Source organism: Apodemus sylvaticus, chromosome 5, assembly GCF_947179515.1.
Source record: "Apodemus sylvaticus chromosome 5, mApoSyl1.1, whole genome shotgun sequence".
NCBI lineage: Eukaryota > Metazoa > Chordata > Mammalia > Rodentia > Muridae > Apodemus > Apodemus sylvaticus.
The window spans coordinates 51661828-51678038 of record NC_067476.1 but is presented as its reverse complement, the minus strand read 5'-3'; the positions used below and the strand labels follow the sequence as shown (position 1 = coordinate 51678038).

General features: G+C 42.4%; 1 protein-coding gene across 1 annotated transcript in view; it reads right to left on the bottom strand.

The window, feature by feature from the left end:
* The window catches only part of Hat1 (histone acetyltransferase 1), a 46671-nt gene extending 34005 nt beyond the window's left edge, over positions 1-12666 (bottom strand). Inside the window, exons 1-2 of the mRNA XM_052182685.1 lie at positions 12574-12666; positions 11875-11970 (exon numbers count right to left, since the gene is read on the bottom strand). Coding sequence (XP_052038645.1) covers positions 11875-11970; positions 12574-12580 — 103 coding nt within the window. The 5' untranslated portion in view covers positions 12581-12666. The remainder of the gene's footprint in view (positions 1-11874; positions 11971-12573) is intronic.
* Between the last annotated feature and the right edge of the window lie 3545 nt (positions 12667-16211).

The following is a 16211-nucleotide window of genomic DNA, read 5'->3' as shown; positions in this document are numbered from 1 at the left end:
TTTATCTTCTCTCTCTCTCTCTCTCTCACCTTGACATATTCTGACCTATGTGGGGGAACCACACTACATTCAACCAATACACACACATATACACAAACAACATAGTAAAATGCTGGGTCAGGATAAGTATGGACCTAGCACAGAGGCACCTTAGTTAGGTACTGGGGGAGGGGAGGTAGGGGGAAGAGGTCCAGTGGAGCCTAATTCACTGGCGCTTTCAAAGGCTTCACAGCTGGAAGAAAGTTTGGCTTTAGAATTCTGAATTCTCTACTGACCATCCAATCAGCACTTGCCCTTAACCTATAATGGCTTAATCCTGGAATTGTATAGGCTGGAAACATGAGCTTACTTTCCAGGTACATTTGGTCATTTCCAGACTTGGAGGATGTTATGAACAACTAAACCCTGAACCCTCTACACCTTGGTCCTGATTCCATCCATAGGTTTAAAATTTTCCAAAAGAAACTTATTTAAAAGGGCTCCTTTAGAATTTAAACCTTTCAATGCGCAGGGCGGTGATGGCACACACCTGTAATCCCAGCACTCTAGGAGGCAGAGGCAGGAGGATTTCTGAGTTCCGAAGCCAGCCTGGTCTACAGAGTGAGTTCCAGGACAGCCAGGGCTATACAGAGAAACCCTGTCTCGAAAAAAAACAAATCCAAAAAAACCCAAAACAAACAAACAAACAAAAAACCAACCAAGCCAAACAAAACAAAAACAAAAAAAAAAACCTTTCAATGCAAATCTAGCTTCAATATACACTGGACAAATGGCTATCATTCGTAACTTTTGATTACCTAAAATGATTTAGGTAACTCCATAAAATGGAATGGTAGCTTGGTCCAAGGCCCCTGACCCATAGAATTCACAGTTTAATTCTCCTCAAGACTCTAGCTTACAACCACACCCAGAGTCAGAATACCTAACACTGTATCTGCTGGGCCCCCAAATCTCTTTTGCTTTATGCTTTTGACCTACTGTGTTTCTGCCTCTCCAAACCTGGAAACTCCTGCTTGTATCTTTGACAGCTAAGAGATAAGAACATTTCAGGTTGTCTGCTCCCATCTGCAGTCACACACAAAGTGATTATGGATATGTATATCACTGGGTTCAGCCTACAGTGCTTTAAATGTCTTTTGGCTATGTATGATATTGAAAAATTGTTTCATGCTGTACTATTCTATTAAGAAATGGAGCTGGGTGATGGTGGCGCACTCCTGTAATCCCAGCACTTGGGAGGCAGAGGCAGGTGGATTTCTGAGTTCAAGGTCAGCCTGGTCTACAGAGTGAGTTCCAGGACAGCCAGGGCTACACAGAGAAACCCTGTCTCGAAAAAAACAAAAAACAAAAAAAACAAAACAAAACAAAACAAAAAACAAACAAACAAAAAAAAAGAAATGGGTTTTTTCTGTTATCCCTGGAAATACACTTTTTTAAATTGAAAATTAAAGATAACTTATTTTGGGAATAAAATTTACAATTACACTGACTCTTGGAATACAGGTATAACAATTTGAGGTTAACATTTTAAAAATAAGTATTGTCATTGTACTGGCTGGTTTTGTGTGTCAACCTGACACAAGTTGGAGTTACCACAGAGAAGGGAGATTCAGTTGAGAAAATGCCTCCATGAGATCCAGCTGTAAGGCATTTTCTCAATTAGTGATTGAGAAATGGAGGGCCCATTGTGGGTGGTACTATCCATGGGCTGGTGGTCTTGGGTTCTATTAAGAAAGCAAGCCAGTAAGAAACATCCATCCATGGCCTCTGCATCAGTTCCTGTATCCTGACCTGCTTGAGTTCCAGTCCTGACCTCCTTTGGTGATGAGCAGCAATTTGGAAATGTAAGCTGAATAAACCCTTTCCTGTCCAACTTGCTTCTTGGCATGTTTGTGCAGGAATAGAAACCCTAAGAGAGTTATGTTTTCAAATAGTAGATATGGTCATTTAAGTAAATAATCCCAATTTAAAAAAAATACCTTATTAAATTGTTTCTAACCAAAAATTTTGCTTTACTCAAGATACTGTTTTTTGTTTGTTAATAATAATAGCTGGTATTGTTAACATCTGAAATACACAAAGTACATTTGTGTATGTAAATGCAAGCGTTATCACTTAGACTTTTCTGTTCAGATTCATTCCTTGGATACTGACTTTAACTGACTTTTTTCACAAGCTTCCACGTGTTTGTTCCTTATGCAGGAGTCTGATGTAAACAAAGAGCTAATTCTAGTTGCTTTATCCTTCCACAGAACTCTGGTTTGTGGTTCAGTCAGTTATACTATTGCATTTAACTCATTTTAATCTTGTTATAAAAGTTTTCCTCATATGACTTTGTAGCTCTTAATGTTCCCCACAAATTTATAGATATTCCTCCTGACTTCTGTTATGGATACTTGCCAGCTTAACTTTTATCATGGCCCTTGAATGGATCCTCTTCTGCTGCTAGTTGCTGCTCCCCTCCCTCATCTACCTCTGTCAGCCTTGAGGCAGTTACTGAGAGAGATAGATGCCCCACACCACTAAGCAGTTCAGAGGACCTCTAAAGGGGACTAAAGGGCCATGGGACATCCAACTCATCCCTTTTCTTGCCACTCTGGATATTGTTTTGAGGACTTAGAACAAAAACAACTGGACTGAAGCCATCTCTGCATTAATGACTCTTTCTGTCTCACCAGCTCAGATTAGCTTAACATCTTTCAGGACCAGCTCAATTCCTTGACTGCTGCAGTACTCCAAAATTTAAAAGGACTATATCTGACTACTGGAATGGATTTGTGCTTTCTTCTGTGGGCACACTGCTTCCTAGCTGACAGATCCTAACTGGTTTAAAATGGGGCTTCCTCCTATGTCTTAGTTAGGGTTTCTACTGCATTGAAACACCATGACCAAAAAGCAAGTCAGGGAGAAAAGGTTTTATCCAGCATATACTTCCATAGCACTGTTCATCACTAAAGGAAGTCAGGGCAGGACTCAAACAGAGCAGGATCCTGGAGGCAAGAGCTGATGCAGAAGCCATGCAGGAGTGCCACTCACTGGCTGCTCCCCATGGTTTGCTCAGCCTGCTTTCTTATAGAGCCCATGACCACCAGCCCAGGGATGAAACCACCCACACTGGACTGGACCCTCCCCTATCAATCACTAAAGAAAAAGCTTTACAGCCAAATATTATGGAGACATTTTCTCAGTTGAGGTTCCCTCCCTAACTCTAGTTTGTGTGTCAAGTTGACATAGGACTAGCCAGCATATCCCTCCCAATCTGATTTATTCCCGTGATCATCCCTTCCTCCTTCACCTCATGCTTATGCTTTACCCTGTCTTTTAAATATTTTACTTACTGAACTTCACTCTATACCCAAACAAAATGGACTGTGGGATTCTGAACTGGAAAAGCTGTTTGTGCAATGTTGTAAGCAGGACAAAATGGACCATCCTTTTTCCTCTAGAAGTGTGGAAAATAGAGGTGCTGAGAGCAATGTAAACTATCAAGGCCTAGCTCATGAGGTCTCAGAGGGGACCAACTTTAGCAATTCTTACTGACAAATATACCTGCATTTTGTCCTTGTCCTTAGAATATAGAGGCTAAATTGAAGAGTTTTGGATTAATGGTATTGGCAGAGATTAAGAGAGCCTAGTATTTACTATCACAGGATTATTAGTGATCATCCAGATTTACAATGATAAAGAGAAAACAGGGCCAAAAAGAAAAATATAAAATGTACAGTTTGAGGAGAAAAAGAGTACCAGGAAATTTAATGTTGGAGCCAAACCCTGTGTAGTGGGTAATAATAATAGTACCGCCCTGCCAGGCCTCTGCATCACTCCTTCCAAGTATCCGGTAAAGCATGACTCTTAACCAAATATATTTATGTATAAGAAACTCCCAATTTCATAAAGCCAATTTACAATGATAAGATCTTACCCCAATATTTCTAACCTCTCCAAAACACCAAAAATACATCTGAAGCCATTTGGATATCCATGTCTCCTTCCCTGCTCTAGTCTGCTCCACTGAGCTTCCCTCTCTCTCCTCCCTCACTTCTCTTAGCTCCTCCCTCCTCTCTCCCCTCCAATCACTGGCCTCTCACTCCCTCAATGTGAATGGATAGGAAATATTTTGCAACAACCCTGTGCTCAAAAAGAGAAGTTTAGGAGTAATGGATTAAAGGGAGTTGTGTCCTGGGGCAAGACCCCACTCAGCTAGCTAAGCTTCCAATTATTCAACAGGGAAAGCATCAAGTCAAAGCTTATGCAAATATAATTAGGAAGGGGAGCCAAGATTCAGTCCAAGCAGGCAGCAAACTTGACCACTTTAGTGTTCTGGCTTCAACAAGGATAAAGGAGTAAAGAAGTTGTGGAAATGGGGCTTTCTCCAAGGCCAAAGAAAACAGCTGAGGCCAGGCATGTAGGAGGAGAGTCCCTTTATGGAGGTTCAGAAAGGTCACAGTGTAAAGTTAACAGAGGTTTAGCTTGGACTGTGTTGTAAACCCTGATATTGGAGATGCCAGAGCCATGCTGGGGAGAGTTGCATGCAGGGTGTGGTAACTGTACATAAATTTGTGGCAGACAACAAAGCTGGAAAGAGTGTGAAATCTGAAGAACACTTTGACATCAGACGTGTTATTGGAATTTGGAGTTTGCTCTGCTGGGTTTCAGTTTTGCTTTGGTCCAGTATCTCACTATACCCCACCCTCCTTTTGTAAAACATATTGTGCCACACAGTCTGTCGGGAATATGTAATTTGCTTTGTTATTTTTTATTTTAAAGGGGGCTACAGTTAAGACATTGCCTTGAGTCTCAGCAGAGACTTTGAACTTTGGCACTTTTTAAAGTGTTGACTATAAAGGACTGAATGCATTTTGCATTATGCTATGGCTATAAGCCTATGGGGTCAGGGAGAGGATGTGGTGGTTTGAATGAGAATGGTCCCCACAGGCTCATCTATTTGAAAGCTTGGTTCCCAGTTCAAAGACTGTTTAGGAAGGATTAGATGTGATCTTGTTGGAGTACGTTATGTCACTGGGGTGGGCTTTGGGGTTTTAAAAGCTCATGCCAGACTAAGTCTCTCTCTGACTCTGGCTTGTAGACCAAAAGTAAGCTCTCAGCTATTGCTCCAGTGCAATGTGTGCCCATATGCTGCTATGGTCCCTAACATAATAATCATGGATTCACCTATAAAAGTATAAATTAAATGCTTTCTCTTATAAATTGCCTTGGTCACAGTATTTCTTCACGGTGTAAGAGTTGTATCTAAGGCCAACTGACAATTGGAGTACTTTCTCCTCTTATACTCTCAAAGATATCAATTCTATAAATACCCCTTTTCTCCCCAGTAATTTTTCCTTGTCTGATATTCTTGGCATCAACAAATGAACATGCTGTCCACCCAGATGGCCCAGTGGTTAAAAGTGCTTGCTGCTCTTGAGCAGTCTGGCTCCCAGCACCTAAATCAGGCTGCTTACAACTGGTAAATTCAGCTCCAGGGAATCCCACACCCTCTTCTAGCCTCCATGTGCAGTGATAAAGACACATAGATACACAGAAATAACAATAAACTCTTTTAAAAATTATCTTATAGTAAGATTAGTATCTGATAAAGTAGATATTAATATAAAGCAAGATAAGAAGTTAATGAGGGGACAGAGATGAAGAGATGTTTTTATTACTGGAAAGAGAGGTGAAATACTTTATAACAGTTATAAATTCATAGATGGAAAGCCAGGTGGTGGTGGTGCACACCTGTAATCCCAGCACTCTGGGAGGCAGAGGCAGGCGGATTTCTGAGTTCGAGGCCAGCCTGGTGTACTGGCTAGTTTTGTGTGTCAACTTGACACAGCTGGAATTATCACAGAGAAAGGAGCTTTAGTTGGGGAAGTGCCTCCATGAGATCCAGCTGTGGGCACTTTCTCAATTAGTGATCAAGTGGGGAGGGCCCCTTGTGGGTAGTACTACCTTTGGGCTGGTGCTCTTGGGTTCTATAAGAGAGCAAGCCAGGGGAAGCAAGCCAGTAAGAAACATCCCTCCATGTCCTCTGCATCAGCTCCTGCTTCCTGACTTCCTTTAGTGATGAACTGCAACGTGGAAGTGTAAGCTCAATAAACCCTTTCCTCCCCAACTTGCTTCTTGGTCATGATGTTTGTGCAGGAATAGAAACCCTGACTAAAACACCTGGTCTACAGAGTGAGTTCCAGGACAGCCAGGGCTATACAGAGAAACCCTGTCTCAAAAAAAACAAATCCAAAAAACAAACAAACAAACAAACAAAATTCATAGATGGGGATATAGCTCAGTTGGTACACTGCTTGCCTAAGATGCACGAGGCCTTAGGTTTGATTTCTAGTACTACAGAAACTGGACCTGCCTATAATGCCAACACTCAAGAGGTGGAGAAAGATCGAGGTCATTCTGAGCTATTACATATTAAGTCTGAAGCCAGCCTAGGATGAATAAAACCTATCTTAAAAACAAAATAAATTTTAAAAGTCAATTTTTTAAAAAGACACAAGTCTTATTAATCTAAGAACTAGATTATTATTAAGACTAGAGTATTTAGCTCAGTAATAAATGCAATTTATTAAGAAATTAACATGGGGCTGGAGAGATGGCTCAGTAGCTAAGAGTATTTGCTGCTCATGCAGAGGACCGAAGTTCCCTTCCCAGCACCCACATGGTAGCTCACAACCATTTATTTCAGGCAATCTGACTCTCCTGACCTCCAAGGGCACCAGACACACACGTAATATGTAATGCGCATATATGTAAGCAATACATTCATACCATAATACAGAAATCTTAAAAAAATGAAGAAAAAATCTATAATTACAGTGAATGATACACAGTTATAACAGCCTCTATTTTATTAATTTTTGAGATAGTCCCATTATGTTAGCCCTCTGCCTCCAAAGTGTGCCATATCTGACCTCACTTCTATTCAAATAAAGTTCTAGGAATAGGATTGGGCAATATTTTAGTGGTAAAGCATATGGTTAGCTTGTGGAGAACCTAGGTTCAATCCTCAGCACCCAGGGATGAATTGTTTAAAGTTCTAAAATAGGTAAAGCTAATTTGAGTAAAGCAGTCTACAACAGCAATCAGCTTTCAGAGGCTGAGGACTGAAGGGAATGCAACAAAGTTCTGGGGGCTATGACACTAACAGAATCAGCTTATCTAGCACCCAAATCTTGGCCTCAAAATATTATTCACTAAAAGAATCTAGGGCTCGCTCATTGGAAAAATGTTAATTCCAAGACTATGAAGACCTGGATTCAGATTCCAAATCCCTCAAAACAAACCAGATGTGGTCTTGCACGTACTTATAACCTCAGAGCTGTGGAGAATGGGGCTCTCCACAGGAAGATCACTAGACTAGAAAACATAGAGCTCCGTGCATAGGGAGAGACCCTGTTTCAAAGGATTAAGGTGGCGAGTGATACGGATAAAACATTCAATAAACATCCCCCATCTACATCTGTACATATGCATGTGCATATGCCACACACACATTTAAACCTCTCACAACCTTCTACTACAAATATAAAAACAGCGAAAAACAAAGAAAAATAAAAATAAGTGCTGACAAGGATATGGAGAAATTGAAATTTTGTGCCTTATTTGTAGGAATGAAAAATGGGTATAGTAGCTATGAAAAAGTTTGACAATTCCTTTAAAAATTACAAATAGATACGTCTAAACACGTAACTCCACTGGAAGGATGTTTGCGTAGCATGCAAGAAGCTGCGTATTTGATCTGCAGCATCATCTAACTGAGGTGGAGTGGCAATCACCTATAGTTCCAGCACACTGAAGATAGAGACACAAGGATCAGAACTTTTGGGTAACTCAGCAGTAGAACAATTGATGAGCATGCATAAAGCCTAAAGTTCAGTAACTCCCAGCCCCTCACACATTTCCTAACCTATAATGAACCAACAATTCCATCTCTGCATAAATAACCCAAATCCAAAGCTAGATTTTTGCAAAGATATTCATTCACAGTAGCTGAAAGGTAGAAGCAGCCCAAAATCTATCAAACGACTGGACATACAAAGAATGACTGGATGGACAGAGACACACAAAGATGAATGCTATTAATTCATCTTTAAAAGAAATTCTATACTACAATGTGAATGAAACTTGGTAATATGTTAAATGAAAAATACTTTATGACTGCACTTTTATGATATATCTCAGATAAATTTTAGAAATAGAAAATAAAATGGTAGTGGCTGAAGTCTGGGAGAAAATGGATATTTAATAGAGTGTCTTAGCTTGGGTTTTATTACTATGAAGAGACACCATGACTACAAATTGGGGCTGGCTTATAGTTACAGTTTAGCCCATTAGAATCATGGCAGGAAGCATGGAAGGAGACAGACTGCATATAGCTTGAGCATAGGAGACCTCAAAGCCCATCCCCAGTGACACACTTCCTCCAGCAAGGCACATCTCCAACAAGGCCACACCTCCTCATAGTGATACTCATTATGGACCTATGGGAGCCAATTCCAGTCTAGCCCCTAAAGACTTGTAACTATCCACTATCATCAGGGTGGAAAACATGGCAGTATGCAGGCAGACATGATGCTGGAGAAGGAGCTGAGAGCTCTTTATCTTGATCAGCAAGCAGCCTTAGACTGCCATGCTGGACACACCCTGTGAGCACAAGAAACCTCAAAGCCCACCCACAGTGACACACTTCTCCAACAAGGCCACACCTACTCTAACAAGACCACACCTCCTAACAGTTCCACTCCCGAAGGGCCAACCATTCAAACACAAGAGTCTATAGGGGTCATACCTATTCAAACCACTACACAGTATTTCAGTTTTACAAGATAAAAAGTTCGGGATACCCAACTTTTACCCAAATACATAAAAATGCTAATGATCAAATGCTTTTGTATACTAACACACACCTAAGGTATTATCTAAGAAGCTGAGGCAGAGGGATCACTTGAGCCTAAGGGCTGAGATAAGCCAGTTTCACAGCACAATCCCATCTCAAAAAGAAAAAAGTCTGGGCTGGAGAGATGGTTCAGTGGTTAAGAGCACTGACTGCTCTTCCAGAGGTCCGGAGTTCAATTCCCAGCAACCACATAGTGACTCACAACCATTTGTAATGGGAACTGGTGCCCTCTTGAAAACAGTGACTGTATATTCATGAATAAAATAAATCTTAGCACTCTGGGAGGCAGAGGCAGGCGGATTTCTGAGTTCAAGGCCAGCTTGGTCTACAGAGTGAGTTCCAGGACAGCCAGGGCTATACAGAGAAACCTTGTCTCGAAAAAAACCAAATCCAAAAAAACCAAAAAAAAAAAAAAAAAAAACCCAAAACTAAATCCAACCCCCCCCAAAAAGTTAAAAAAAAAAAAGAGTCAATAGATTTATACAATATGCTTTTTATACATTAGGGGAACAGTTAATGTATAGACATGATCAAAAGAAAAAGCAGTTATGGTAGTGGATACCTATAGTTATAGCACTTGGGAAGTAAAGGTAGGGGGTATTTAAAGCCATTCTCAGCTACAAGAGACCCTCATCTCAGAAAAAGAAAATAACAAACAACAAATTATGTTAACAGCAAAAATACGGTGATAGTATGGGTACTTCTGTGGGAGATCGTGTCACTAAGGAACAGTGTGTTCCATTCCCTTCATCTGCCTTCACCTCTCTATGCAGCTGCGGCTGACTTTCAACTCTGGATCCTCCTGTCTCCATGTCCCATGTGTTAGGATCACAGGTATATAACACGAGTAGAAATATGTGGATCCCCAGAGTTCACTGCCCTGCCATCCTCACAGAAATTGCCAGCCTTCAGTTCAGCTAGAGACCCTGTGTCAAGGAAAGCAGTGGAGAGTGAAAAAGGAAGAAAGCAGGTATCTTCCACCAGCTTCTACATGTGTGTGCACAAACTTTTATGGATGCATCACACACAGATATTTTCAAGCTGCAGAGAAAGAACACTATACAACAGAATGCTAGTTTTAGAAAAATAACATTCACAAAAAAATACAATTTGGATTAGGAGTCTGCATAGTGAGGGTTCATTAAACTATGGCCTTCTCTGTCACTTTCACTGGATTTGTTACATTGGTTCTCGTTTCATTTCTGGTGATATGATAAAACACCATTTAAAAGCAACTCTGTAGAGAAAAAGATTTAAATGGCTTATGATCTCAGGTCCATCACTGAGGGAAGTTTGAGGACAGCGTCTGCAGAACAAGTTCTAGAACAGTCAGGAGCTGGGGCGACATTAAGAAACCCTGTCTACAAAAAAGAAAATAAATATTTAAAAATCCATAATTTCTGTTGCTATATTTAGCCTGGGGTAATGATTCTCTACCATCTGTCTTCACAGATGTCCTTTCTGAAAATTTTAAACAAATGAAGCCATACACTATGCTGGTTTTGCCTGTCTTCTTTTACTTAGCATATTTTGCAGATTTCTCCACATTGTGTGACAGGTATCAGAACTTCATTCTATTGTCAAACAATATTCCATTGAATAGCTATAGCATACTTTATCTGTTTCCCAACTGATATGAGCTGTTTACACTTTTTGGCTATTGTAAATAACCTACTTTTAAGCATTCATGTATTTCTAAATGAACATCTTCACCTCTCTTGAACAGACATCTAATATAACTGCTGGCTCATGTAGCTAATTTATGTTTGTATTTTAAAGATCTACCGTAACTGGGGCTAGAAAGATAGCTCGGAGGTTAAGAGCAATGTCCTCTTCCAGCAGTCTTGAGTTCAATTCCCAGCAAACACATGGTGGCTCATAACCACCAGTAATGGGATCTGATGTTTTCTTCTGGTGTTCATGAAGATAGAGCACTTTTTTTTCTTGGTTTTTCAGTGTTTCTCTGTATAGCCCTGGCTGTCCTAGAACTCACTCTGTAGAGCAGGCTGGCCTCGAACTCAGAAATCCACCTGCCTCTGCCTCCCAAGTGCTAGGATTAAAGGCATGCACCGCCACTGCCCGGCAAGAAGGCAAGAAAGAGCACTTATAAACATAAAATACATTTTAAAAAAATCTTCCACTGAGGGTAACCCTGTAGGAGGGCCAGCAGTCTCAATTAATCTGGACCCCCAGGATCTCTCAAACATGGACCACCAAACAGGCAGCATACACCAGCTGATATGAGGCCCCCAACACACATACAGTAGAGGACTGCCGAGTCTGTGTTCATTCAAAGATGATGCAAGAGACTGGAGGCCCCAGGGAGTTTAGACAGTCAGGTGGGGTGGGGGTGGGGGGTAGGGGTTGGAACATCCACGTGGAGACAGGGGGAGGGGAGGAGGTATGGGATGTGGAACAGTCAGAGTCAGGAGGGTAGAGAGGGGTTGGCGGGGTGGGGAATAAAATATGGAGTGTATAAAAATAATAAAAATAAAAAATTATAATAAAATAAATAAAATCTTCAAAACCAAAGTTGTTATATCATTTTAGATACTCACCAGCAATCCATAAATTTCCACATCCTAACCTACACCTGTTATTGTCTATCATATTTGCAATATTTTTTTAAAGATTTATTTATTTATTATATGTAAGTACACTGTAGCTGTCTTCAGAAACACCAGAAGAGGGCATTAGGTCTCATTACAGATGGTTGTGAGCCATTATGTGGTTGCTGGGATTTGAACTCACGACCTTCGGAGGAGCAGTCGGTGTTCTTAACTGCCAAGCCATCTTTCCCCTACCCCTTCCACAGCGTGAACTTAAAAGTGCCTAAAATCTCCACGTTCAACCAATGCAGAAAGTACCTGTTACATAATCGTCTCGCCATCAAGCTGTGTCTCCTATTTTAAAGGCTATGTTAAATACAGGGCTGCACACATAGAAGCCCTCTGAAATGACATACGCACCTAGTTTCAGCTCGATTGCTGTGTTGGTGTTACACTTGTACTCGGCTAGTTTCTTCTCCACTGCACTCTTATACTCCACCAGAAATTTCTCCAAGGCTAGAAACGAAGAAAGCACAGCAAGAGAATTCTACTACACACAGTACAGAAGTTCCACTCTAAATGAGAAGTATGGCAGTGTTTGTTTGTTTTTTTAAAGTCTTTCTCAAAGAACATCTAAAAATGATCTCAGGAGTCCTGAAGGGTATGAGACCCAGACTGTGCCCTAAACTAGGGCAGGGCAGCACCGCGCTCGCTCAGAAGTTGGCTGTAAGGAAGGTGGGCAGGGCCCTGGCGGGGATCAGCTGGCGGGAACTGGACCAGATGGGCTACATGGGGCGACAGTGAGCAAAGGGGACCGAGGGTGGGGAAAGAAGGCCCGAGGCTTTCCGCGCTCCACCAAACGAAATTGCGCGCCCAGCCTCCAGCTCCAGGCCCCGGCGGCGCACGGGAGGCGCCGAGCGTAAGCACTGGGGGCGGTGGCGCCGAGCGCGGCCCACCGGGAGCCAGTCTCCGACCCTCAGTGCCTCGCGGAAGGGTGATGCCTTCTGGAACGTCGGCTAGAGCTCGAAAGTTCCAGGCGGCCACTGTCACCGCCGCCTCAACGTTCTTCCCCAGAACCACTCGCCTCCTCCCCTTGCTAAACTTTTCCCGGGAACTTACCCGCCATTTCCGAGCTCCGAGCGTCCGCAGCTGAGGAAGGACAAATCAACCCGCGCGCTCCCGGGCCGGAACTGATCTCAAAGATTTACGCATTTCCCCCCGCCCATCCTCGGGAAGGCACGAACCAATGAGAGGAAGAAGTTCCAGGCGCGCGGCGGCGGAAGTGCCTCAGGAGGCGGGGCAAGCCCGTGAGAAGGCGCCCGCGGTTGCCTAGCCACCGCTAGGGAGGACACCCTCACCCCTAGTCTTCCGCGCCCGAGCCGGTGCAGCTCGCTGGCCCCTAGAGGCTTGCTGGGACATTAATGTGAATTCTAAGACAGCTTAAAGCGATTTTCCCTCCCATCTTTTGGCCCGAACACAAGTTCTTATGTGGGGGTTTCATTTCGAAGCTTTAAACTTTTTGAATCTACTTTGCCTTAACCCATTTTAAAAGGTTTCTCTGAATTTTATTCGTATTTTGGAGCTGGGTGTCCAACTCAGAGTCTTACTTATGCTAGACAAAACGCTTTGCCACTAACCCATTATCTACTTTCTTTATGCTTTCAAAGTGATAAAGAGTGCCATATTAAAGAACTCAGGAACCCAAGAGAGAAGACTCCTGAAAGCTGTGCTCTGACCACCTACTTGCGTGCACGACTAATAAAAGTAAAATTTAGAAATATACCTGCTTTCGCTCTTAAGTTTTCTAGACAACAATTTAACTCACCAGAAATGGTTACTAACACTACCTCAAGTGGCTTGATTTAGTTGGACGTGTACGAGGTCCTTGTGGCTTGAATATCACAGGATGCTACCCATTTTTAATTATGGGCGTTGTTATTTAGTTGCTGTTGGATTTTTTTTTCTCCCAGAGAATAATTTGCTATTTACCCCCACAATGATATCTAAACACCAGACTTCCTGGTGTCAACACATTTGCTAATATGCTTTAAAATGATGCATATTGTATCTAAAGTTGATCTTTGGTGTATCAGGGTTCACTAAGAAAAAAAGGAACTAATAGAATGAACATATATTAAAAGATGATTTACCACCTTGGCTTATATGGTACATTTGGAAAGGCCAAACAGTGGTTGTCTCATAGCAAATGCTGAAAACCTGGCGGTTCAGTCCTCAAAGATAGGAGCCTCAGCCCAATCTGCCTGAGAAGAACTAAGGGATTCCTGGAGAATTGCTAGGTCTCTGCCTATGAAAGAAGCTGGTTCTAATATCATCTGAGGAATCATCAGCAGTGCCTGAGAAGGCTAGGCCGACTCCATGACAGGCTTCAAATTGGCCCTTAAAGAGACTAGGCCATAATCTCTGTTTCCAAGACCTGGGCAAGTCCAGGCAAGTCCAGGCCTCAGAAGCTGCCCCACCACCTGCCTGGCCTGAGGCAAAGATAATGGGTCAGCAGCTGTTTCCAGACTTTCCGAGAAACAAGTTTCCAGCCCCCACACCCAGGTAAAGGAATGTCCTTAGAGATGGACCGAACAGATTAGCACAGAGGTCACCTACCTCGGAATTCCCTAATGTGCTTCAACTCAGGCCTGCAAGCTTACTTGGGTGTCTCTCAGTCTTGGTAATGGGAGATCCCAGCATGCTAGACTTCTGCAGAATAAAACACTCTTTGCCTTTACATACTATTTGTGATGTGTTTATAAAAAGATAAAGAGGCAGAGGTTATGTTCTATGGGGGTGTGGTGAGGTATGGGGGAAGGGGTGACTCGGCATGGGCCTGCTGAGTCATCCCTTCCCCCTGAGGGACAAGCCACACAGTATAGTATAGAGTAGAGTTTATTCAGGGCATGGGGAGGGGAGTTAAGGGGGTGGTAGAGGCAGAGAAAGGCAGAGAGAGAGTGTAGAGAAGTAGAGGCCGGAGTAGAGGCCGGAGGGCAAGCAGCCTCTTTTATAGTGGGTCAGGCCTACCTGGCTGTTGCCAAGTAATTGTGGAGTGGAGCTTAGACAGAATGCTAACAATCAGAGTCCAGGGTGTCATTCTTCAGCAAATCATGGACCCTTACACACCACACCAAAAGGATCGAGGAACTCTCCAGTTTATATGTGTGTATTTTGTTCTGTGCCATGGTGACAATTAAAACTAACCATCACACTTGGTGAAATAGTCTAGAATGAATATGCTCTCTAGTTTTAGAGTTTAGAAAATAGAGCTATAGTGATGGATTAAGCCTAACGGCATTGCACCTGGGAGTCTGAGGCAGGAACATCACTCATCACTTTGAGGTCCACCTGGACTGTGATTGAGGAGAGTCTGCCTAAAGAAGAGGAGGAAGACAAAAGGGAAGAAGAGGGTAAGGACCAAAGCTTATCGAAGTAGTGCACACCTATAGCCCCCCACACCCTCGCACTCGGGAGGTGGCAGCAGGAATCCAGGTTACTCTTGGCCACTGAAGCTTGGGGCCAGCTGGCCCGTGGGAGGTCTTTTAAAAAAGAGAGAGGGCTGGAAAGCAAGGAAGGAAAAGTAGAGTCAGCCCAAGGTAAATTGCCCAAGTTCACCCTTAGTTCATTACAGTCTCCAGAAGAGCCCAATTCTCCAGCTACTCAGGCCTGGGTTACTTATTTGTTAGCTATATAGAAATGCCCTTTAAGATTAGAATAACTGGGCTGGAGAGATGGCTCAGCGGTTGAGAGCGCTGACTGCTCTTCGGAAGGTCTTCAGTTCAAATCCCAGCAACCACATGGTGGCTCACAACCATCCATAATGAGATCTGACGCCTTCTTCTGGAATGTCTGAAGATAGCTACAGCGTACTTAGATATAATAATAAGTCTGAGCCGGGCAATGGTGGCACACACCTGTAATCCCAGCACTCTGGGAGGCAGAGGCAGGTGGATTTCTGAGTTTGAGGCCATCCTAGTCTACAGAGTGAGTTCCAGGACAACCAGGGCTACACAGAGAAACCCTGTCTTGAAAAAAGCCAAAAAATAATAAATAAATAAATAAATAAATAAATAAATAAAATCTGTAGGCCGGAGCAAGCAGGGCTGATTGGAGCAAGCAACCTTCTTTCACAGCAACCACATGATGGCTCACAACCATCAGTATAGCTACAGTGTACTCATATATATAAAATAAATAACATAAGTCTTTTTTTAAAAAAAGGATTAGAATAGACGGCAATAACTGAGACCCTTCTCCTTAAACTCTTACATACAAGATTGCAGTCAAAGATTCAGATACAAAGAGGAATGCAACTAATGGTTGATCAGAAAGGGGGACAGGACCAGTGACATAAGTTGTCCTCTGACCTCTTTATGAGTGCTGTAAAACACACATACACACACACACACACACACACACACACTCAATAAATACTCAAATAAGACACACAAATAAATACACAAGAAAATGTAATTTTAAAAATTGAAAGGAAAAAATATTTTAAAAAATATTTGTTCAAAGTGGCAAGGTTTATCATTTTTCAGATGTCCTTACCTGTAAATAAGCAATTACAATTCTTCAATTCTTTTTTGTTGTTGTTGTTGTTTTTGTTTTTTAAATTTGGTTTTTTCAAGACACGGTTTCTCTGTGTAGCCCTGGCTGTCCTGGAACTCACGCTGTAGACCAGGCTGGCCTTGAACTCAGAAATCCGCCTGCCTCTGCCTCCCAGAGTGCTGGGATTACAAGTGTGCGCCACC